Source organism: Macrotis lagotis, chromosome 1, assembly GCF_037893015.1.
Source record: "Macrotis lagotis isolate mMagLag1 chromosome 1, bilby.v1.9.chrom.fasta, whole genome shotgun sequence".
NCBI lineage: Eukaryota > Metazoa > Chordata > Mammalia > Peramelemorphia > Peramelidae > Macrotis > Macrotis lagotis.
In genome coordinates, this window is record NC_133658.1 from 645,774,308 (window position 1) to 645,800,653 (window position 26,346).

The 26,346-nt window shown below is 38.6% G+C and overlaps 1 protein-coding gene across 1 annotated transcript in view; it reads left to right on the forward strand.

The window, feature by feature from the left end:
* TECTA (tectorin alpha) overlaps positions 1-26,346 on the forward strand; it is a 141,811-nt gene that overhangs the window by 106,976 nt on the left and 8,489 nt on the right. Inside the window, exons 19-26 of the mRNA XM_074212228.1 lie at positions 9,553-9,783; positions 13,063-13,446; positions 16,208-16,494; positions 18,624-18,904; positions 22,397-22,507; positions 24,098-24,300; positions 25,262-25,425; positions 25,636-25,884. Of these exons, the coding sequence (XP_074068329.1) occupies positions 9,553-9,783; positions 13,063-13,446; positions 16,208-16,494; positions 18,624-18,904; positions 22,397-22,507; positions 24,098-24,300; positions 25,262-25,425; positions 25,636-25,884 (1,910 nt within the window). The remainder of the gene's footprint in view (positions 1-9,552; positions 9,784-13,062; positions 13,447-16,207; positions 16,495-18,623; positions 18,905-22,396; positions 22,508-24,097; positions 24,301-25,261; positions 25,426-25,635; positions 25,885-26,346) is intronic.

A 26,346-nucleotide genomic window follows, 5' to 3' on the forward strand; every position in this document is an offset into this window, starting at 1 on the left:
GAAGAGAGAAGAGAGAGAGAGAGAGAGAGAAGAGAGGAGAGAGGAGAGAGGAGAGAAGAGAGAAGAGAGAAGAGAGAAGAGAGAAGAGAGAGATGAAGGGATTGTAGGATCCAGTCAAGGTTTTTTGGCTTTTTGGTATTTTTTAAAAAGGAAAGGGGAGATCTAAATTTGTAGGCAACAGTAAAAGAATCAATTTGGTAAGGAAAGGTTAAATATTAGAGAAATGGTGGCGGATGATGGGGGTGGTGGGAAAAGAAAAATTCTTCTAGAGGAGAAAAGGGGGATGGAATCAAGAATACAAATAGATAAGTTGATTTTGGCCAAAAGGGCCTCCTCTTCATCATCGACTGGATGGAGTAAAGGAGAAAAGTATGGGTGATGATGTCCAAGGTTTTAAGATGCAGAGTGGCAAAGGAAGGAGCTTGTCCATTAATCTAGCATTTATTAGACACCTACAATACCAGCAACACAAGGACCAAGTTGAAAATAATTTTTACTAGCAAGGAACTGACATTCACAGTTAATGGCCTTGTTTTCTTCATAAAAGATGATGCAGAAGTTTGGGCTGAGAGGAAGATGAGCAATTATTTTGTAATGTTTAAAGAGAAAGTTTAGAAGATTTGCTGAGATGATGAAATGGAAAGTCAATTAGGAAGGAATGAAAGTATTGCCTTGAAGGTACTACAAGCCCCAGGGAGATCAAATCAAATGAATTTGTAGTGACTCTATCAGTACTAAACAGCTTCCTCCCATTTTGAGCTGTGAGGGTGTAAATGTGTTTAAGGGAGCTGGTGTGGATTCTTTCTCTCTGTTTCTCTTCTTCCTAGCTCCTATTCCTTTCTCATTCCATACTCTTTGGTTCTCCATCACCATAGCCCTCCCTAAGTTCCTTTCTATTCTTTAATAAAATGAAGTAGTGAAGTGAAATGAAATGAAGGTAGAAGCAAGGATCCTTGGGATTTGACAATAAGTCAAATCAAACAGAATCTGAGTTTCCCAAAGTCAAAGTAAGATCCTGCTCCAAGGCTCCCCATAGTAACAACAGAAAAGAAAAAAGCAAATCCTCAAACAGACAAGCTCATTAGTAGCCTGGTTTAATCGAAACCTACTGGATCCCCAAAGTGTTCTCTTCCTTCCCCGTTTCTCCAGGCCCAATAGCCAACGGAGACTGTAGAATTGGGAAAGGAAACAAAGATGAGAAACTCCTGTGTTCTTGAAGAAACTGGCTTTGGGTTTTCATAATAATTCGAGAAGGAAAAGGGCCACAAGTTATATACCATTCGCTTTAGTCTTCAAGTGTTCAAAATCTCCTCCCCAACCTGTTTCTTTACTGAGTAACCCTTTTTTCTAAAAGTCCATCTCACCCGGTGTTCATTGCTTTCATTTTTTTTTTTATTTTAAAAACTATACTTTGACTTCATTTCATAGTCTAATTCATGATCAAATAACAAAATAATTTTGTTTATTTGATCACTTTGTCTTGTTTTCTGGATGACTAGATATTTCCTCTATCCTGGGTTCTCTCATTTTTCAAAGAATTTTGTTCAAATTCTATTAGGCTTGATCTAGTTTCCCTTTCTCCATGAGGCATCTCTTGAAGGTGGTATACTTATGTGATGTCAGGAATAGAGGCAAGAAGCCCTTACATTTTACTGATACACAAATAACTTGAAGATAAGTTGTGTAACTTGTTTCAGTTTACATGAGTTAATGTTATTCTTAAACAGAGTGGTAAGAGCTGAGACTTGGGAATTAGGAGCCTAAGCCTGGCTCATCCAAACTTACTGAGCAATTCACTCAACTTTCTTAAAACTTGATTTTCTTATCTATTAAATAGGAATAATAACACTTAATTTACCTTCTGCTTTAAAGAATCATGTGAAGATACCATAGACTGAGAACTGGGAAAATGCTTTTCTGATTTTCAAAAAGGAGAAGGAAGATAATTATAACTATGGACTATGGTCTTGCCAATTCCCAATAAAATTCTAGAAGGAACTGAAAAAGAGACAGAAAAGAGAAAAATGTGATCATTACAACTTAATAGAGATTCATCAAGAACAAGCCACTAGGGTAGTATTTAAGACAAATATGCTGGACAAGCTTACATCTAGATCTAGCTCCTTAGATAGTGATAACTATATCTATAGATAACTATAACTATATATATGTATATATACCTATATCTGATATAAATCTGTATATATATATATATATGTATATATACATACACACACAGATAACTGTGTATATGTATGTGTGTATGTATATACATTTCAGGAAGGTATTTGACAAAACTTCAATTCACAACTGTCTGATCAATTGGGCCCCATAAGTGGTAATTAATGGAGAGAGGCCCCTAGTAGAGGAGCCTAAGTTTTGGATTCTATTTTTCAGTTACTGTACAATGCAAACGTACACCATTTGTAATCTATATTTCAAAAATGTTGTTAGAAGACTTGGGCTTAAGGCCTGACTCTAATTATTTGGCCATGGACAAACCACATAAACCTTTATAAACCTCAATTTCCACATGTGTAAATGGGAATAATATTTATATGACCTACCCATAGAGTTTTCTATGAAAAGTGTTTTTTTTTTATTTTCTTAATTTTAAAACATTTTCTAGGGTGTTATAAAAGTCTTGGTGTTACATTAAAACTTTAAACACTAAGGTGTTAAAAGCTTAAAACTCCACTGAAACTTTTAAGATATCCTGTATGAAAGAATTATTATTACTGGTGTGGTGGATCAAGAGGCCATACTTGGAATCAGGAAGTCCTGACTTTGAATCTTTGGATAAGCCACTCTGCCTCCCATTGCCCCAACAAACTGTCCAAGATTATGTTTTACAGAAAAGTTGCCTATCTTCATCAAAAGAGAATGTTTCCACATCATGAGTTATATACACTGATGAAATAACAGGTCAGTCCCAACAAAGTTATTATTGTTATGAAGGTGTGAGAAGTCATACTTATTAAATTTGAAGTTGCCCCGAAACTAAAAGGAGAGTTAATTACCCTGGAAGACAGAATTAGCCTCCAAAAAGATCTTAACAAGTAGCAATAGTTGGCTAAATCCAATAAAATGACATTTAAAGGGAATAAATGTAAATTCCTACACTCGCGTTCAAAAAAATCAACTACAGAAGTATAGGATAAAAGAGATGTAATTAAAATGAAAAAATAAGTGTGGTTTTAGTAGTTCAATAAACTCACAAGCTCAGTATGATATAAATTTATCTTCCAGTGTGAAAGAGATAATATTCTGATCAAAGATTCTGCCTTGACCAAAACACATCTCAATATTATGTCCTCTTCTGGCTGCCATATTTTTAAAGAGTCATTGATAAATGGAACTTGTCTAGAGAAGCTTCCATGGTGAGGGGATGCAAATCCATGTCATAGGATTAGCCAACAAAGGAAATAGGGATGTTTAGACTAAAAAAAAAAAAGACACAGGAGGGACAAGATATCTGTCTGCAAATATTATAAATGCTGTTATGCTAATTTGTTTATGTGACTCCAGAGGATGGAACAAAAGTGGTCCATAAACTTCAAAAATACTTTTGAAATGCAAGCCGTTAGTATAAGAGTTATCACAAAATGGCCTGGTCTGCTTCAGGAAGTGGCCAGTTCTATGTAATTAGAGGTCTTCAGATGGATGACCACTTAGTGGATATATGGTAGCAAGGATTTCTGTTTATTTTTGTTTGGACTAATGCCATGACATCCCTTAATATTTGGCACAATGGATAGAGGACTTTCTCAGAGTTAGGAAGGTCTGGGTTCAAATTTAGCCTCTGACATCTTATTCTAACCTTTTTTTTCCACTCCCAAAAGAAGACTTGCAGGATTGTTGAAATTAAATAATTGATATGTAAATATTCTGAAAAAATTAAAAGACTACCTAAACAAGATGATATTACCTAAGCAATTTAGTTATATCTAATGAAGCAGAATGTAAAGAAAGAAATATGTCCATATAACTCCCTCAGCAACTAGAATATTTGTATGTGAAATGAACAAACTTATTTCTGGAAACCCTAACATATTAACATTGACTTAATCTGCTGACGCTCAGTGCATCCCAGTGAGTCTGTCCCCAGAACATCATTGCCATTTCCAGCACCTCACATCAATTAAGACAATATGGCACCCCCCTTATGACCTCTCGTGGTAGCTTGATATCCAGACCCCAATATTGCAGGTTTTTTCCTTATGAGAGTCAGACAATTGATTTGTTTGATGCTAATGAACTCAGGAAATATGGTATGTCAGCCTTATTTCCCATATTCATCTGGTATCATCTTACTAAATAAGTTTTGTTTTCCTAATTGGACACTATATTGACTACCAAAAGAGAGACAACTTCCTAACATATTTAAAGGTTATGTACTGATACTCAACACTTACAAATGAAAGCAAATGACTTAAAAGCATCCCCAAGGAATGACTGGTAGATAGAGAGTAATTGAAGACAGAGAAGAAGAGAAAGCAATAAACATTTTCCTGTCATTAATGAGCTTGGCTACCTACTGAGATCCTGTTGGTAGATCATCTAGAATTTAGCTAGTATTGGTGCTTGTCCAGGATAATCGGGCTGTTCTGACTTAATTTTAACTAATTGAACCAACCTTTTGTGTAGAGGACATATTTCTAGTCAGAGGACCTTAGTTCAAATCCTGTCTCTACCATTTACTCTGTGCTCTGGGGAATTTATTTATCTTCCTTGGCCTTGGTTTCCTCATTTGCAAAAAAATGAAGGAGTTAGAATAAATGAATTCTCAGCTCCTCTCCAGTTTTAATTCTGTGATCCTTTGTAAGAACTGATAGAATATCAGAGCAGGGGGTTCTCCATCTCTTTGGCAATCTGATGAAACTCATGGACCTTTTCTCAAAATAATGTTATCCTTAGAGATAGGGGTCAGATATTGTTTCCATTTTTGCAACTGAGAAAGCTAAGGCCAAGAGAGACTAGGAGAAGAATTGTGTCAAGAATCCAGTTCTCTGGGGCTGCTAGGTGGCACAGTGGATAAAGCAGCAGCCCTGGAGTCAGGAGTACCTGGGTTCAAATGTGGTCTCAGACACTTAATAGTTGCCTAGCTGTGTGGCCTTGAGCAAGCCACTTAATCCCATTTGCCTCTCAAAAAAAAACCTTGAAAAACAAGAATCCAGTTCTCCCATTTCCTAGCTCACTCTTCTTTCCATTCTACAGGGTGGCTCTTGCTTTAAGAAGAGTTAAAATATTCACATGGCATTCAATATTTTGGGTTCCAGTTATACCAATTATTTAATCAAAGTATGTATAATAAATCATCATTATGCCAGGCACTCTTGGGGAGTAGGGAAAGGATGGAGAGGGAAAATGAAGAGTGTCATCCCTGTCCTGAAGGAGTTTAGATCCTACTTAAAGTACTGAAAAAGTTTTAATTTTGAGTCCAAAAATGGGAACAAAGGGGATTTTAATTTCCAAACCTTGGTTTGTGTCCAGGTGATCTTTTCCCAAATGAGAAGTCTCAACATAGTTGAGACTGACAAAACCAACTTTCAAGGTCCATCCTAGAGTTAGAGCAACCAAATGCATCATGGAAGATGTGAACAGTAACAATCAGTAACAAGATTATTGAATCAAGTAAATCCTGAATTATCCATCAGTACTAATGGTTGACTTAAAACTATTATTTAAAGGTAAAGTAAAAAGAGACTGAGTTGATGTAAAATAATGCCAAAAAGGAAAAGACTGAACCAAAGTAAATTGTGAGGAATGGCCAGAGTCGATTCTACCTCGACACATTTCAGGAACAAGAAAAATCTGGTGGGGGGGGGGGGGGAGGGAGGGAGAGAGAGAGAGAGAGAGAGAGAGAGAGAGAGAGAGAGAGAGAGAGAGAGAGAGAGAGAGAGAGAGAACCCCATGGCCTTGACTTCCAAGGATAGGAATATTTCCTGAATCTCTTTCTGCTAAGAAGCATTCAACATTCTTTTCTTGACAAATAGTGGAATACTGAGAAAGAGAGGTTAAGTAACAATCCTCCATTACACTTGAGCCTTATTGGTAGCAAGGGAGAAATGCTAGTGTTTTCCAATGATTTCAGCTCTTCTTGTCAATAAGAAAACAATTTATTATCCAATTACCTTTCTCCTCTCTAAAAACCTCTTCAGGTCGGGGAGAGAGTGCAAGAAGTGTCTGCCAAGCTGAAGAGGGAATTCCCTGAATCGTTGACCACCTTTAAGATTGTCACATTTGGGAGTGGGGTGGGGAAGGGGACTTAAAGGTAGTCAGAGATCCATGGAGAGAAAGATAGTAGGCAGACAATAGAGAACTTTGATCTCTATCCCTCAATCCACCAAAGTGCTTATTAGAGGACTTGTTCTAAGATCATGTCCTTTGGGGAAGTCTCACTAGCTTTTTTTCTTTCCCGGGGAAAACTTTGCTACTTAAAAAATCTGAGCCTGAATGAAAACATGGAAGATATTTATGAAATATTTAGAATATGTAAAGCAACTGTGGTTAAGTTTGAGGATCTAAATACAAAAAGCAATATTGTTCCTACTTTCAAGGAACTTACATTCTAATAGTGAAAGACAATATATACAAGCAAGTGGTACCCCAGGGAAGGATGTTTTAGTTTTGGGAGTGTTAGAGGTGGTGATAGAGCCATAGGTGTGGTGAATGGAGCCAGAGGAATGGAGCCTAGGAGCCTAAGCCATTGACCTCCTGGTGAATGGAGCCAGAGGAGTGGTGAATGAAGCCACAAGGGTATTATTTGTCTTGACTTTTCCAGAAATGATAGTAGTGGTTGATTACTGTTCTCAGATTGTGGATTCTACTTAACTTCCTTTTTTGCCAAACCCTTACGCATCAGCTTAGGGCAATTAAGTCATCAATAAGCAGTGATTAAATGCTACACAGCTAGGTGATTCAGTGGATGGAGGGTTGGGCCTCCAGTCAGGAAGACCTGAGTTCAAATTTGACCTCAGAAAATCACGAGCTGTGTCATTAAACTCTACTTGCTTTAATCTATTAGAGAAGGAAATAACAAGTCACTCTAGTACTTTTGCCAAGAAAATGAAGTATTAGACATGATTGAACAAGTGTGCTAATACAGAAGTCCCTATTCTCAAAAAGCTTAGTCTCATGGGATATTCCAGTTGTGTGTTGGTAAATATTCAACAAATGGATCTCAAAAAAGTACTCCCAATACATTTTTTAAAAAATCTTTTTTGTCCTTTTTTTTTTTTTTTTGGAAACTAGTCTGCTCTTGAGCAGCAGCATCCACCAAATAAGCTTTCATGTCCCTATTACCCTTCCTTACTGCTTATATCCTGATGACATGTTTTCTAGTGAAACTAGCTTGCTCTTGGGGAGCATGATTCTCCAGGTAACCTCTCATGCTCCTTTTATCTTTCCTTATTACTCATCTTCTCATGGCTTATGAGTTTGATGTTGTTGATGCCCCTTGGGGTTTAAGTGACTTTCAAATGCCTTTACTCTTTTTTTTCCCCTTAGCTTCTGCTAACCACAGCAATACTCAAAGAAACCTTTTTGTCTCTAAAAAATATATATAATTTTATTTTTTCAATTACAGATCTAGTTTTCAATATTCATTTTTTTGTAAGATTCTGAGTTCCACATTTTTCTCCCTCCATTCCTTTCCCTCCTCCTCCCACTGGCAGCAAATAATCTGGTATAGGTTTTTTACATATTAGATATATTTCCATTTTGGTCATGTTGCAAAAGGAAAATCAGAACAAAATGAAAAAAACATGAAAAATAAAAATATAAAACAAATTTTAAAAAAAGGGAAAATATGTTCTATCACAAATCTTTTAGAATTGTCTTTGATAACTGTATTGCTGAGAAGGGCTAAGTCTATTATAGATGATCATTGCACTATGTTGTTGTTAAGGTGTACAATGTTCTCCTGGTTCTGCTCACTTCACTCAGCATCAGTTCATGTGATTCTTTGCAGGTTTTTCTTAAATATGCCTGCTCAGGAGCAGCTAGGTGGTGCAGTGAATAGAGCACTGGTCCTGGAGACAGGAGGACCTGAGATCAAATCCAGCCTCAGAACTTAATAATTATCTAGCTGTGTGACTTTGGGCAAGTTACTTAGCCCCACTGCCTTTCAAAAAACAAACAAAATAAATATGCCCACTCGTCATTCCTTACAGAACAATAGTATTCTATCATATTCATATGCCACAATTTGTTCATCTATTCCCCAAATGAACTGAAAACATTTTAAGTTAATCAGCTTTATTTACATTTTCTCTATTATTTTCTTAAATCTAGACAATAAACAAAATGTTGGATCATTTCTGATTGTAGGATTTACTGATTTCCAAGTCATAAATGCTCACATAGAAAATAATCAGCTCTATATGTAAGCTGACTCCAATACACCCCTGGTGTATCTTATTTAGTAGTATGTTAGAATGTTTTAGATGTTCAAAATATACAAAAACATCTACTGTAGTCAAAGAAATTTTCCTGGAAGAAACAGCACTTGAGATGTGCCTTCAAACTGGGAAACATTTGGCTTGAGGAAAAAGCTCCAGTCAGGAAATCATTCCTACATAAATGTGGGTGGGCCTGTGGGCAGGGAGGAGGACAAGAATTCATTCAGAGTAGCAGTAAAAGTTTGGGAGACTGAAATATAAAGCAGTACAAAGTAGAAATGAGTCTCCTCCTCCTAGCCTGTCCATTTTTACAAGGGGGAGGTTAGGAAGGCTAATGATAGAGGGAAGGCAAATGACATATTACCTAGGACTTGTGTTAGAAAATTTTCATTTTCCTCAAACATAAATCTTGTGCTTGGATTGGGCTACGTACCAGAGGAAATACAGAAGAAGAGTAAGGCAGACAGCCCTGCCCTTGAGAAGCTTATAGTATAATTGAAGAGACAAAATAAATAAGAAACAATAATGAATACCATAATCCCATTTATGAGTGAACACTAAATTATGTGGTAGTAATAATAACCAACATTTCTATACTGCGTTATTAAAATTTGCTAAGCACTTTATGCCCATGATCTCATTTGGTTATAAGCTAGGGTGCTATAGAATTTCAAATGATAGGGAGAGAAGGCTTCCTGGAGGAGTTGGGAATTAAGATGTGCCTTAGAACTGGGAAACATTTGGATAGGGAACTATCAAGGAAAAAAGCCTGAGTCAAGACATGGAAGTGAGAATGAGCATGGTTATGTAGCAAAGAGAGAAGAGATCTTCCTGTCTGGAGTAGATTGTTGGTGAGTAATGGTATATAATGTTGGATGGTCTGGATGAGGGCAAATTACAGAGCACCTTGAGAGAAAGGAATTACATGCATGAAAATCTATCACCAACCCATTTTTCTATATTTATTTAAAAAATAAATTTAAATTTAAATCACTCTAGATCCATAAAGCCTTCTCCTTGGCAGAGAGGGGCCCAATGATTTGAGAGACAGAACAATCCTGGCCCCACTTATCCCTGTATGTCTCCCTCAGATAATCCTCAAACAAGTCAATGATGATGTCACTTTCTTTCCTGGTCCACTTTCCTTTGAGTAAGACCACTTTTCTTAAAAATTCTTTCAGCTGTCACCTGCCCTCCAAACAGCCATTATGAGAGCTGTGTGAGTGTCTGTCAGCCCCGATGTGCTGCTATCCGCCTGAAAAGTGACTGTAATCATTACTGTGTGGAGGGCTGTCAATGCGATGCTGGTTATGTCCTAAATGGAAAGAGCTGCATCCTGCCTCACAGCTGTGGCTGTTACTCAGATGGCAAATACTATGAGGTATGGCAGCTTGGCCCTTTGTTTTTCCTCTTCCCTTATTCATATTTCATTCTATCTGCAAAAAAGGTTGGTCAATATTTACTAATCTCCTGTAGCATATTAGTATTTCACAGAGGGGGATTTGAAACAGAAAGGGTCAGTGATTTCTTGAAGACCAGATTTACAGGAAATATTTTGGTTTCCATTTTCCTATGGGGTCCAAGTGACTCTGCTACCCCATTCCCCTCCACAATAATATTCTTTGCCTGCCTGGCATCTCTCTGAATTTTGATTTTCTTTTGGCCATGAATCTTCATTTGAAAGCTCCTAACATGGATATGGATTGAAAATATGGTGACTGTGAATCTGTCATTTACAGCTCTTTTATCTGTGTATATTTCCATCCTGAAAATATAGAGTCCTGAGGTTGCATGGAGGAGTGGAGAGAAGGGTTATCCTTTCCTTAAATCAGTATTAAGAATGAACAGAAACTTGTAATTCTCCTTCTGCTTTGTGTTCTTCTAGTTTGAGTTTCATTATTACTGTATGAAGAGCCCTGGACTTTTGGGTACAATGAAGGAATATTGCCATTGATGCTCTTCAAGAATGAAGCGAGAACAACAATAATAACAGACACACACACACACACACACACACACACACACACACACACACACACACACTCAAGCTTCCAATAGTTGTAATTCATCAACAAGTATTGGAGATTGTACCCAAAACAAAGAAGAGGCAGAGAGATTCAAGAATGTGTTATAGCCAGATTGAACCAGCTGTAGAAAACAGATTGTTAAATTTTCAGTGTGATCATTTACAACTCATACATATTATAAGTAGATACCCAAAAAGTTGGGGGAAAGTCTTGAATATAAAAAGTATCATATAATTACCAGTAAATAGTAGATAATATATAAAAACATTATTAATATAATAAGCAATATATAGTCTTTATTTTATCTCAAGCTCATTACAATCCAATGAGATGGGTAGTAACAGCTTATTCTTATTTTGTAGATGGGTAAATTAAGACTCATAAAAATTAAATGATTTTCTCAAGGTCACAGAACTAGTAACTGGTCATGCTGTCTTTCAAACTCAATTCTTAGGGCTCCAAATCCTGTGCTTTTCCTGCTATCTCCCAAATGCCTCTGGGATGGTACTAATATTAATATCCTCATTGTTTTATAAATCACTACTCAAGAAAGTTCATCATTTTTCAGAGCTTCTAACTCTGGAAGGTGACCAATTCATAGATATTTTAATAACCTAAACAATTCATGTCTACAGTCATAATCAAAATATGTGTGGGAAGTTGCTTACAAACAATATATATGCATACAAGCACACACACATGCACACACATATACACAGGCAGGCTAAAAACATTTCAGGCCATTAGCTCTTAGTGTAATCTCCTGACTGTCCTTGTCATGTCTAATTAGGGCAAAGAGAGCTATATTAGGACCAATCACTTTTCTGTGAGGCTAGTTTTATGATCAAGTTCTCCTACAGGATGAGTTATTTACCCTTGATCCTATCCACCCAAGTGAGGTAATTTTTCTCCTTCCACCAATGTAATGTCTAACTTCTTATCAGAGAGAAGCCAGACCATCCACTCAATTATTCCATAAATCTGATAAGAGAAATGAAGTCGATTTGTGAAGTTGCCAGCACCCAGAATATTTTATAGCATGAGAGAGAAAGGAGAGGTAGTTCCGGGAACCACTCCCTCTTGGTAGATAAAAAGATCAACATAAGAGTGTCTTAAGTTGTGAACAAATGCCCCAAAAGACCTAGACCTTTTTAGTCAGCTGTCTCTCTCTCTCTCTCTCTCTCTCTCTCTCTCTCTCTCTCTCTCTCTCTCTCTCTCTCTCTCTCTCTCTCTCTTTAAGGAGCATCACTTGCCCAGTATCCAGGGCTTTGAAAAGGACACCAGTTTATGCTGAGAACTGTGAAATGGCCGAGGAGGGATATCATCTTAGCCTTCAGGCATCTCTCCTTGGTGGAACTGCTTTGGGGTCAATTTGATTTAATATTTATGGAGTGCCTGCTGAGTTGCAGAGCATCACATGAGATGAGATTTTCCACTTACCTATTCTAGGCTAGGCAGAGATAACTAATTTTAAGCAACCCTCGTGAACTCTTAGATCCTTTATAAAAGTGCAAGTATTGGTTGGTTATTGCATTATAAATTTAAATTTCTAGATGATTTTGGAGAGGATGTGCACATTGCTTTGAGTTACTCTCCTTAAAGGAGGTTAAGGGTTATTCAGATAAGTGGAGACAGAAGTTCTCTTTAAATCCCTAGAGGACAAGAGAGGATGAATCAGTCTTCTTTGAAGGTGGAGGCATTTCGATTGGACCCAAGAAAAGACTTCCAGTTTTCTTTGGAGTCAAAATAATGGCACTGGTTTCTTTGGCTTCTTTAAGAATAAAACAGACACTCATCTGTCTGGGACCAAATTAGGTTTAGTCCTGGGGGAAAGACCAGATGTTATCAGAAGCTGTTCTTTGCAGAGGGTCTCAAAACAAATGTTTGTCCTGTTCGTTCAGTCAGTTCTTGTGACAGTTCTAGAATCAGATTGGTTGTAATGCTGGACACAATCCATCTTCCAACTCTGCCTTTTTGCTGGCTATCCCCCATCCTTGGAATGCTCTCTCTCACCAACTCTGCTTCCTGGCTTCCCTGAATTTTCTCAGATTCAGCTCAGATCCCACCTTCTGCAGGAGGACTTTTCCAGTCTCTTCCCACCTCCACCAGCCTTCCCCTCACTGCCAATGCCTTCCCCTGAGATAACTTCCCACTTATACTGTAAATATCCTTTATATACATTATTGTTCATATGTTGTCTCCTCCATTAGAATGTGAGTTCCTTGGAGGCAAAGTCTCCACACTTTGCTTATTATTAGTGTTATGATTGTTATTAGTCATTCTTGGTGCTTGGCTCTTGAGCCATTGTGAACAGTTTTTTTGAAAAAAAATGATTATTGATTGACAAACAGGACTGCAACAAAAAAGATCTGAATTCATGGCTCAAAAAAAGATGTGCTCAGCTTCCAAGACTTTGCCTCCAATCTGTTTGTAAGTCATGTAATAGTGACTTCCAAGAAGTCACCCTGTCCTTCCTCACCACAGCTCCTCCTTCTTTTCCCCTAATGTTCCAAGTCTTGGCTTTGTTAAAATAGACTTACTCAGACTGGCTAAATGGAGCGAGATTTTGGTGCTCCCAATGCCAGCCAGCTGAAGCCCTGGTTTATCCTTATCTTTCTCTCTCTCTCTTCCAGCCCAAGCAACTGTTCTGGAATAGCGACTGCACCCGCCGATGCCGCTGTTTCCGGCGCAATCTCATCCAATGTGACCCTAGGCAGTGCAAGTCAGATGAAGAATGTGCCCTCCGGAATGGAGTCCGGGGATGCTTTAGTACGAAGAGCTCCTACTGCATTGCAGCAGGTGGTGGTGTCTTCCGCACCTTTGATGGTGCCTTCCTTCGCTTCCCTGCCAACTGTGCCTTTGTCCTCTCTACCATCTGCCAAAAATTACCCGATATCTCATTTCAACTCATCATCAACTTTGACAAGTGGTCCTCCCCCAACCTCACCATCATTTCTCCTGTCTACTTCTACATTAATGAAGAACAGATCCTCATCAATGACCGTAATACTGTAAAGGTACCATATTGACTGCCAAATTTCATTTCTAATACCTGCTTTCCCAGTGATCATATCTAATAATAACACATATTTTTACAACATACTTTATCTGCCATGGCTCAGTCATGGAATATTCTGATTAATCAGATAAGAGCAATGCTCTATTGAGAGGTAGGTGTCAAATATCGATTGCATTGGTGTAGAGAATTGCAGATACAAACTCATAGTGACACAAGTCTAAGAGAGTGACTAGATCCCTAAGATTTGCCCATAGTTGAACATGCATACATGTATCAAAGGTAGGGCTTGAACTAAGCCCTGACCACAAGGCCAGTACTCCTGAGCACTCAAACTACTAACTGCTTTTTAGACGTTTTGATGTTTAGACGTTGTAGTTGTTCAATCGGTATTTCCAACTCAGCATCTATAAAAAAGCACTATGATCTTTCCCCTTTCCCCTTCTCTTCCAAGATTCTCTATTCCTTCAAAGGCATGGCCTCTTTTCCAATCACCCAGGCTCACAACCTTGGTGTCATTCACTCTTACACTTACTCCATATTTCCAATTTGCTGTCATCATATTATTTTTTTATCCTCCGGCATTTCTTATACACATCTCCTTTCCACGCATGCAGCCACTGCTCCAGTACAGGGCTTCATCCCTTCACTTTTGGTTGATTTCCCTTCTTCAAGTCTCAATCCAGTACATTCTATCCTCTACTAAACTACCAGAATGATTTTCCTAAAGTGCAAACCTGACTATGTCAATAAACAGGTGGCACCCTATTACTTCTAGGATCATATGTAAAATCTGTTTGGCATTTAAAGTCCATCATCTGATCTCTTCCTAATCTTAATAGTCTTTTTTTGTTCCTCCTTCTTAAATTATAATGGACATAGTTGAGTCTCTGATATCTCACAAGGCACTTAGGGAGCTTATGATACTTTCAGGTAATCTTTGGTAGCTATCAATTATCATTGTACCATAGCTGTGTCAAATTCTGGTTAATAGAAAGTTCTAGTTTATAGAAGAGTAGATAAATCAATTGGTATCATAGATTCATTTCACAAAATCTTCTAACCTGTGAACATTTTTATGAGTATTCTAATGTTTATCCTTCATTCTTGAAGAAGACAATAACATCAGGATAAGCATGTGAATTGACTTTGAGTGAGGGGATACCATGCTAAATCACCAGATTCACTTTTTCCCCCAGAGCCATCTGGGTCCAATGGCCAGATTTGAATCAGGACAACTGGAGATGGCCTTGGATGTGAGGCAATCAGGGTCAAGGGATTTGCCCAAGGTCACACAGCTAGTAAGTATCTGAGGATGGATTTGAACTCCTGTCCTCCTGATTCTAAGGCCAGTGTTCTAACCACTGCATCATCTAGCTGAAAGCATGTGTCCCATTGCCTACCCTTCCTTTTTCTTTCATCTAGCCGAATTGTACCCCTAAGCAAGAGGATCCACTCAGAGAAAGCATATATCTAACCACAAAAGTAAAAGTTAAAGCAAAAAAATAATAAAATAAAATAGAAAAAAATAGAACTGATCCACTACCAGAGATCTCCATAAAAACCAAATCAAATGAACTGGAACAAGAAGCAAACCAGTTTTCTTAGACTTGCTGTCTTTATTCCTTGATGCCTTAGGTCTTTAGGCATGCAAACAAATTTCGATCATCTAAAACAAATTGCTTTAGGACTTTGGACTCCTACCAGGTCCAATTCTCAATTAGTTTCAAATGAATGATCCATTTTGCTGAATTATCCACAAGACCTAGAGCTTCCCTCAGTCAAATCTTGATAGTCAAGCTGAGCTGGTGAAAGGAGGAAGCTGAGCAAAAGAGAAGATTAGAGAGTGTTTGTAGTTCCCAGGTCTACATTTCAATGCCAAACATAAATGATTTGGGAATTATAGGTTATTATGCATGGCTGCTTTCCTCTATTGATGCAGATAGTCAGGCATTGAATGTATCTTGATTTTAAGAATCATCAAATAGCTCACAATCAAACTTGAGACTTTACATTGTCACTGTTTTGCAAAAAGCCTGATAGAAAAAGTCAGAATTTGTGTTCATTCTTTATTTTATTGCAAGTTCCAGAGACTTCCGACAATCCCACTTTCCTCTATTCTCTGATGTCAACAAAAACACATTGGTCCAGTGTGCAAGAGCTAGAGAGGAAAACTTACAATGCTGGTTAAATGTGTTGAATGGAACACCCTAAAGCAACAAAAAAACCATAGCAAGACAAACAAAAAAATAGTTTTGTTTTTTGTTTTTTTTTTTAAATGCTTTTGCTATTAAGGCTCTAAAGTGTTACTAACAACCCAGGAAAACAATTTATTTTGTAAGTACAGTAAAACCTTGTTATGCTGTTTCCCAAGGGCTAAGGAAAGAGAATATTATAAGCAAGAGAATGACAAATGTAGGAAATACTATGTGGCTCTCTGATCTCTGGGGGAAATTTCAGTTTGAACATTTTACACAAGAAAACAATAAACATAGCAATGATATCCAGTTTCATTTTTGTTGTGTTTGGCTCTCCCTTAATGTGGAGTTGGGATTTCATTTTTCAGTAATTGGCTTTTTGCTGGTGAAACTAATACAAAATCGAGTTGTTCATTGTGTTTTTCTACACACTTTTTCTCTCTCTACTATATACCACCACATTTCCTGCCACAATTAGATAACTAGAAACAACAGGAATCAAAAAAGTGATCCCCTTCTCTGACCCCCCACTTGGTTAATTTCATTTTTTTTCTCCCCAATTAGGTGAATGGGACACAGGTGAATGTGCCATTTATAACAGGATTGGCCACCAAAATTTACAGCAGTGAGGGCTTCCTGGTGATAGACACTAGCCCAGACATCCAGATTTATTATAATGGTTTCAATGTCATCAAAATCAGCATCAGTGAAAGGCTGCAGAACAAAGTTTGTGGCCTCTGTGGCAACTTCAATGGAGACTTGACGGATGACTATGTGACCCTGCGGGGAAAGCCAGTGGTGAGCAGCGTGGTGTTGGCCCAAAGCTGGAAAACCAATGGTATGCAGAAGAGGTGAGGACAACCTGGAAGGATCCCACATCCAGATGATTACAGCTTTGTAGAATCCATGGACCTACTCCTGACCTGGCAATAAGGAATGTTTTCACTGAGGCAGCTCAATAATAAGTCCTAGAAGAAGAAGCATTCCATTCATGACACTGTGCAGCTAGTGGTTCAGTGGACAGATCAGCAGGACAAGAGTCAGGAAGATCAGAGCTCAAAGACAACCTCAGACACTTCCTAATTGTGTGACCCTGGGCAAGTCACTTAACCACTGCCTGCCTCAGTTTTCCTCATCTATAAAAGGGTATAAATAATAGCCTTCCTCCCAGATTTGCTGTGAGGGTCAAGTGATATAATATTTATAAAACACTTAGCATATAGTAAGGCTATAGAAATGTTCTTTATTATCATTATTATTATTAACTAGACCCTGAAGACACAAATAAATAAAAATGAAACAGATTCTAATCTCAAGGAGCTGATATTATATTTACAATCTCTTCCAAAGTGTGTTATTCTCCTTCTTAAGACCTGGCCCATATCGCTCTACTTTTTTTTTTGTTTGTTTTAATGTAATGATAGTTAGAACAATGAACGTTTGAGTCTGAAAGACCCAGGATTCTGATCCTACCTCTGACTTTTACCTTCTGCAAGACCCGTATCCTCTCTAAGTTTCAACTCCTTTATCTGCAAGTGGAAGATAATGTTGCTTCTAATTGTGAGTTGTGAGATCAGATGAGATAATGTATATGAAAGGTGTTATCTAACTATCAGTTATAATGACTATTGTTATTCCTGTTCTGGATGGTTAAGGCTCCTTGAATTTGCTGACCCACAAGGGGACAGAACTAGCAAGCACCCAAATACTGTTTGTTGGTTTGAACTGGTAGGGTCATGCTCTATAGAACCAGGCCAGAAAAGAGGGTACTTTCAGGTAGGGGCCAGTTCTGACTCGGATTGAATGAAAAATGAGCAAGATGTCTCTTATTGAAAAAAAGCGTTTTCAGTCTAGAAGCCTCTGACTTCTAGTATCTAAGTATCTAAAATTATCATCTCCTTTTGCATTTCAATAACTAAGCTTTCCTTTCTTATTATTTATTTAGCCTTACATCTGTATCTCATGCTCTGCACACATTTTATCTCATCTCTAATATGGCAGTAATCAGTTTTGTACCCAAGAATAGAAAGAACCCTATGAATCTCCTCTGGACCTTCCATATCTCTAGACTGAACTAGATATATAAAATAGACCTCCTTATGAATCACAGAGGCACAGGATTCATAAGTTAAATACTTCAGTTAGCAATAAGGAATCTGAGGATCAAAGAAGTTAAGTGACTTGCTCAGAGACATATTGCTAGCCTAGCTATTTGAAAGACAGCAAGAAGAAATGAAAGGAGTCCTGGGCTACAATCGAAAGAATTGGATTCTAGTTCTCACTTTATTACCTATATCCAGGTGACACTGGTTAAATGACTTAACCTCCTTGTACCCATTTCCCCATCTGTAAAGTGAAGCAAATATTACCTTCCCTATTTGTCTTTCAGAATTATAGTATCAATTGGGATATGTGTAGGACTACTTTGTGAATTAAAAAAAACACTATAAAAATTTAAGTGGTGTAGAGATGTTAGATCATGGATCTGAAGGTTCCTGGAGCTTGCTTTGGGATCTCTGATTCCACCACTGGGGAGGCAGATAGCATGGTGCAGTGGACACAATTCTGCATCTAGAGTAGAGGACCTGAATTCAAATCCACCTCTGCCACTTAATACCTGTGTAAGCTTGTTCAAGGTACTTGATAACTGGGCATCACTTTCTTCAATGGTACTGCTCCCTATGATCCCTTCAAAATCTATGATAATTAGCAACTCATAATGATAATACTATTTTTCCTTGTTAGGATGCTTATTTTCAACTCTCTTATTTCGCCTTCATCCCAAAATATTGCAGTGAAGAAGGAAGGAATAGAAAGAGGTTGTGGCTTGGCCAAGGACACTCAATCAGTTGGTGGGAGAATGACTCATCTGCATTAGTTTCCTTATAATGACTAGCAGATCTGAGATATGTAGTCTTTGTATTTTCCCTGGAATTTTCTCTTATGACAATTAAACTGACAAAATCTCTTTGCCTCCCAGCTGTAATGAGCTTCAGTACTCCCAGTATGCATCCACCTGTGACAACGTGCATATCCAGAAGATGCAAGGTGATGGCTACTGCCTAAAACTCACAGACATGAAGGGTTTTTTCCAGCCATGTTATGGGTTGCTGGACCCCCTTCCCTTCTATGAGTCCTGCTTCTTAGATGGCTGTTATAACCACAAAAAGTTCCAGCTGTGTGGCTCTCTGGCTGCCTATGGAGAGGCCTGCCGTTCTTTTGGCATCCTCAGCACTGAATGGATTGAGAAGGAGAATTGCTGTAAGAGTCCTTTTCATCTCTGTCTACTATGACTTACTAAGTTAAATGGATGAACTTTAAGGGGATGGGGAATTGCCTAGAGATGGACAGTACCCTTCATCTGGGGTAACAAACCTTGCTTCCAGGGTTGCTTGACCATTGACAGGCAAAGAGACTTGAGTGGAAAAGTATTAGTGAAATTTTACTCACCCATAGCTCAAGAAAAAGTAATTGAAAAGCAACCTTGGAAGGTGATATTCTCCAGCTCAGAGTAAACAATTTGGCAGCCAATAAAATGGGAAAGCCCAGGGTGATGCCACTGATGGATTTCAGCTGCAGACCTGAGTCATAGATGTCCTCTAGACTGGGAAGGGCTTCTGGACAAAAATCAAAAGGGAAGGGGGATGTGGAGAGTGACAGGGAGATCACTCAAAGAAATAGCTAGACATGTCCTGCCTGAGGAAGTGGCAGAGAATGAGTTTAGTAGAGCCTGTTAATTTGCACTTGGATTCAGGAAAGTATATTAGGAGAGAGTCAGACACACAGACACAGAGAAACATTAGACACACACACACAGAGAGAGGGGGTGGGGAAGAGACAGAGAAACAGAGAAATCTATAAATATGTAGAAATGTTCTTTTATGTGTAGCTCTGTAAAACTTACATGAGTGTTGATTTTTGTAGTCATTTGGTCCTATTTTCATTTAGTATAAGTCAAATATTGTATTAAGATGAATTTGTCTATGGATATATGTGTGTGGCTGCATGTACATGCCTGGTCTGGTCCTATCTTGGCTCAGGATACCACATATACCAGGCTTACAATCTGGCCCATTTGGGGAATGACAAAACTGAAAATTAGCAATCAGGTCACATGCAGGAGAAACAATGACTTGGGTCTTAGAAAACAATGAAGTTAATGAAGAATGTGCCTTCAATGAGTTCAAAAATAGACTATAAACATAGTTAATAAACAGTTCTCTTTCTGTTGTTGAAATTTAGTGAAAACATTTAGTTCCTTAGCCTCAATTTTTGTGACTCATTGTATTAAGTCAATAGAAGCAGCTTTTAAAAATTTACTTAATTGTTTTATCCTCAGTGAGCTTGTATTGTATGCTTGTTTTGTTTTTAATGAATCTTATTGCTTTTTACATCCAAGTCAAGCTTCTCTTTGCACATCGTCAGGTAGTATTTGCCAACTGGCATATGAACCAGCTCATTTCTAAATAGACTGGTTTTTGTGTGCTGCTGAGTCCATCCTTTATCTCTATTATGCCATTTGATTGGTCATTCTCACACTGTATAAATCAGTCAACATGTATTTACTAAATGACTATTCTGTACCCAACATTTGTCTGAGTGGTGTCCATATTGGGCATATGCAGAAAAGCCACACATCCATAACAAGGATCACTGGAAAAGATTAACTGAGCTGTCTGGGTCTAGACTGAATAAGTGAAGTGTATCATCCGAGGTCTGGGGCCTTCTTTTCTCCCTTGTCTTATACATCAAGGCTCTCTGTTCCACCCTCTAAAACAGACACATGATCCCTCTCCTAGAAAGATGCTCTTCCAGTTTCCAGGAAGGGATTCTCTGTGAGAAGACAATGACTTATGTTAACTTGATGCTTATTTGACCAGGGACATAGAGAGGGAGAGAGAAAACACAACTTTCAGTCTTTGTCACCTATAAATCCAGTGCTCATAGGGAAATTCCTTGGCAGTAACTGCAGTAATCTTTTGGCTATGTGTGTGTGTGTGTGTGTGTGTGTGTGTGTGTGTGTGTGTGTGTGTGTGTGTGTGTAAATTTAACCTATATCCTCTTAAATCTTGTGCTAATGGTAAGCTTTGTCTATCTCCTGGCCCTCCTGGGACTATCTTCTTCCCTGGCCCTCATCAGTACACAGTGGAAATAGTCTTCCAGGCCCCTTTCCTGCCCAAACCCATTATCTTCTCTTCCCAAGAAAATAGAAGAAAATGAATTTGAAGGATGGGGTAAGATTAAGGACCCTGCAAAAAAGACAAGGAAATGATCAGAATAGTAAGAGAATCAAGACAATGCAATAAATGTCATAGATGAAAACAAAATTGACCAAAAACAAACAAACAAACAAAATAGGAGGGAGTGATCTAATGCACGAACTATAGGGTCAAATCCAGAAATTTTATTTTTACTCAATTATATATATATATATATATATATATATATATATATATATATATATATTCCCAACAGGTTTTTTTCTTGCTTCCTCATGGTTATGGGGAGGAAGGAAAGGAGGAGGGAGAGAAGTTGAATCTGAAAATATAATAAAATAGAATTAAAAACAAAATAAACAAAAAGCTACAGGGTCAGGAAGAAAAAGTTGTTAGATTGGGCACCAAGGAGATCATTACTGAAAAAAGTTGTTTTAGTAGACTAGTTGAGACAGAAGTCAGTCTCTAGGATGGTAAAGAGAATGTGTTGATAAGAAGTATAGACTACTCTTTCTAGAATTTTGGTAGTAAAAGGGAATGACAGAGAAGGATGGAGAGAGGATGACAGTTTGAGGGACTAGGAACATCATGGGGAGGTTATTTTTATTGTAAGGGATAATCAAATATTCTCACTTAGTCCCCCCTGTGTTCAGGAGCTTACAATTGGCATGTGACTGATTGGCAGCAGGAGTGACTTTGACAAAGGGAAGGTTTCCCCTCTACAACTGGTTCATGGAGAAATGTTATTGTAGCCACTTTAGCAGCCAGCTCTAAGCCTCATATACAAAATCATATTTGTAGAATCACAGGCTATCAGCACTAAAGGTCAGTGCCAGCTGCTCTGTGTTGAGAAGGGGTAGTACCATGAGTCATTGTGGAGAACCGTCTCTGGAGGTCTTTGAAAACAGATGTTCTTATCAGCTAAGCTTAGCTCCATTTGAAGATGGAGAGCTCAATTTATTCAAGAGGTGTTCTGAGCGGGTTGTGGGATGGTCCCTTGAAGCAAGAAAGCTTATAGTGTGACAATGTCTATAGCTTGAATTCTTAAATAGTGTCACTCAGTTGGCCTTTATTAAGCACCTATTCTGTGTCAACCACCTTGCTAAGCCCGGTAGATAAAATGAAAGACAAAAGATAGTTCCTACCCTTGAGGAGTTCATAATCAAAGAGTCTCTCTTGTTAATGAAATTGCATCATTGGTCTAATGAATTCCAGTAAAGGTTTTTATTTGCTTGATTTTATTTTTAGAAGATGGAAACAGGTAGAGGACGAAAGCTATAGACCTTGCTGATTGATCTCAAAGTGTCCCTATCATCCCTGTATTTCTAACTGTCCCTAGAAAGTCTTATGGTCACCCCCTCTTCAGACCAGTATAGGAGTAATCAGGCAGCTGATTTCCTCAATTGCTACCAGAGTCAGTTGATTTACAAATTTTGTCTTAGGACTTTCACCATTCCAAGAAGCACAGAAGCCAAAAATAACGTTATTTGGTGTGAAAATAAAGTTATGTGTGTTTTTGTTTTGTTTTCCCTTTTAGCAGGAGTGGTTGAAGATCCTTGTGTAGGGGCCGACTGTCCCAACCGTAGCTGTGAGCTGGATAATGGTGGAGAACTGTGTGGTTGCATTGAACCTCCGCCCTATGGAAACAGTGAGTGACAAATTCAATCAATCATCCCATACAGAGAAGCACAATATGAAAAATAGTAATAATAATAATAATATCGATGTTAAGAAACAAACTTTCAAGAGGCAGGATTGTCTAATGGTCAGAATGCTGGTTTTGTACTCAGGAAGTTCTGGGTTCAAATGTGACCTTTGACATTTGTGATCAAAGTGATTTGCCCTCTCTGAGCCTTCCTTTCCTCACCTGAATCATTGGGATTAAAAATAATAATAACAATAATATACATGGTACTTAACTCAGAATTATCATGAGGGTCAAAGGAAATTTGCAAACTTTAAAACACCATAAATGTCAATAGCTATAAATAAGATTATAAAGGCAAAAGCCAACTTACTAAGCCATGAATGGAAATCAAGCAAGGCATGAATGGTGTCAACCAACTTAAGAAAATATTCATATTCATCTCCATCCATGTAAATCCTTCTCTTAGGTAATTTATAACAGGTTAGATAATTCTTTGCATACATCAACTAATTTCATCCAGGATTATTCTGAGAGAAATCAGAATCAATCTAAGATTTTGCTTCCTGGGGAAGTAAACACATTTCAAAGCTAACAGACAAAAAGAAGCTAGTAGGTAGGAGTTTCCCATGTATTCATTAGACTTGTTTGAGCTTAGAGGTTTTTATCTCGCATCCTAAATTCTGCAGCCTGAAGAGCCAAGAGACATTTCTGAAACCAACAACACATATCTGACCAGACTGAGAAAAATGTGCTAAATTTGACATTAAAGGCTGAAAACCTAATTGACTCAAAGATACCATGAGAGGAAATAATAGAGGCAGTGCAGGAACTGGGTCTTTGCTGATAGACTTCTGTCTTTTTCTATGATGTCCATTAATACAGTGTACTTGAATAACATGCTAATTGGTACAGTGATATATATGTATCAGCAACTCACAAAACAGAAGATGGAAATTTCATACACAAGATGAAATTTCATACACACACACACACACACACACACACACACACACACACCAGGTGATACAGGCAGGTTTGGGTTTTTTTCTGGATTGAACTGGATAGGATTTGATTATTTTTTTATATTTTGTGGAGGAGGGAGGGAACTTTGAATGAATTCTGTCACTGATGTCAGTGAAGCAACCAGTAGGTGTTAGGAAGAGTCACAGTAAGCAGGGTGTGAGTCACAGTACCCACAAGGATAGCCTGCCCCAAGGAGGAAGACTATCAGGGATTTTTATCAGAAAGAGAAAAATAGAAAGGTGGCTAATTTTTCATTTCTTACAGGCATTGCCATTTGTTTCCTCAAGGCATAGTTGTTTGTACAGTTTAACATTGCTTTCAAAGATATTAGGTGATGACATTCAGACCAAAGATTGGGCTGGAGATGCACCAAGCTTTGAATGAACACCATCAACATTCTCTGGAGGCTGTCTTCTTTTCCTCTCTCAACTCATCACCCTCTATCCCCACACACAAACACACAAACACACACACACACACACACACACACACACACACACACACACACACACAACTCCTTCCCAGAGACTTTTCCTTCAAAAAACATTGTTTCATTGTTTCTCACAGACTCACATGATATCATCGATGCCGAGGTGACTTGCAAGGCTGCTCAGATGGAGGTCTCCATATCCAAGTGCAAACTCTTTCAACTTGGCTTTGAGAGAGAGGGGGTGAGGATCAATGATCGGCATTGCTCCGGCATTGAGGGGGAAGACTTCATCTCCTTTCAGATCAACAACACGAAAGGGAATTGTGGGAACATTGTGCAGGTGAGAAAATGGGACCAAAACCACAACTGTATGTGGACAGAAAAACCCCTGGTGATAGGGGCAGGCAGGGTCCTCCCAAAGCTGACCTAAGAAAACAGTGAGGCAGGAAACAGAAGGAATGAAAAACAGGGGGAAAATAGTAATCCAATGTGATGGAGTTTGTAAGCACTGAAATGGCCCAGAAATTGACTGGTGTTTCTTTCCTTGATTTGTTTTGTCTGCCCCACATTCTCGGTGGATCGTTCTTTTGTTTCTCCATTTCAGCCTCTTTTCCTACTTGCCTAAAGGCAGCTTTAAACTTGGGCTTTGGGGGCCCTGGCATTTCTCAAATGTCCTGGCCTAGTTCCAACTCAGCTCTGGATTCCCGCTGCTCCTTCAAACAGACACAGAATTCATCTTCCTTCTTTGTCCCAAACCGAGTTTGCCATTATAAAGGGTTCTGCTGCTGAAGGATAGTCAACTGGTAGCTCCACAGGCTTTACTGGCCCACTTTCTGAAGTGCATGGCTCTTGTGGGCTACCTTTGGGTGATTCTGCTCCTTTGCAGAAGGTGAGGGAAGAGAGGAGGGGAAACCCTAGCCAGTTTCTGCCGACACTTAATAACTGCTGTAGTGGAAAATTTGGTAGAAGTAGAACATTTTGACTGAGATTCTTTCTTGATTTTGATTCCCCATGCTCCCTCTCCTTGCCATAGACATTGGAGAGTTAGTCAGTTAAGTGCAGTAGTGGATGAAAGGACCTCCCTGCCTGTACAAGGTTAGGAGAATGAAAGGCGCTCTCAGAATCTATTGTGATTTTTTTCCCCAATAAATGCTTGACATCATTCTGAGACTTGCTGCAGACTGATTTATAATGGCTTCTGAGTTATAGATGGAACGAGGCCATTCTGCCACTTTCAGGTTTGCCAACTTGAAGGGCTCAGTCCAGAGATTAATGATTTTTGACTTTCCTCTGCTTCACAGTCAAATGGTACCCATATCATGTACAAAAACACGATCTGGATTGAGAGTGCCAATAATACCGGCAATATCATCACCAGGGATCGCACAATCAATGTGGAATTCTCTTGTGCTTATGAGTTGGACATCAAGATCTCCCTGGATTCTGTTGTCAGACCAATGCTGAGGTAAAGCCCCTTGGCCCTCTGCCCCTTCCATCAGGAGTCTGAGGGATACCATAATTTCAGCGACCTTCTAAAGACCATGAGATCAAGCATGTCCTCATTCCTAGGCATTCACCTTTCCATTATCTTCTCTCTTTTTTCATCTTGAAAAATAGTTAAGATCTAGGAACAAATTTTTGTGGTTTCACTTCTCATGACCTGCTTACCTTATAGTGTAATTAACCTGACCGTCCCAACCCAAGAAGGCAGCTTTACCACCAAGATGGCTCTGTACAAGAATGCCTCCTATAAGCATCCCTATCGTCAGGGGGAGGTCGTACTGACCACCAGAGATGTGCTGTATGTGGGAGTGTTCGTTGTTGGAGCGGACTCCACCCATCTGATCCTGACACTGAACAAATGCTACGCAACCCCTTCGCGGGACAGCAATGATAAACTCAGATACTTCATCATTGAAGGAGGGTGCGTAGCCTTCTTGGGATTCAGGGGTACTCTTTGAGTCCTTACTGTATTATTTACCAAGGTCATTTCCTAGGTGAGAAAAATAGAGATCCTATGATGCCTAATATAGTAGTAGTAGTAGTAGTAGTAGTAGTAGTAGTAGTAGTAGTAGTAGTAGTAGTAATAGTAGTAAAAGTGGTAATAGGAATACTAGGAGGAGGAGTAGTGGGAAGAAGGAAGAGGAGGAGTGGTGGGAGTATTAGTAGAAGTAGTGGGAGTAGTAGTGGGAGTAGTAGTAGATAACTGGAATTTATTTAGTATTTCAAGGTACATACAAATAGTATTGCATTTTATCCTCACAACCCTAGTAAATAGGTGTTAAACCCATTTTACAGATGAGAAAACTGAGGTTAAGGGACTTATTTTCTATTCTTTAACATGGTAACATGAAGGGGACCATCTCTAGATAGTCTAGAAAAGAAC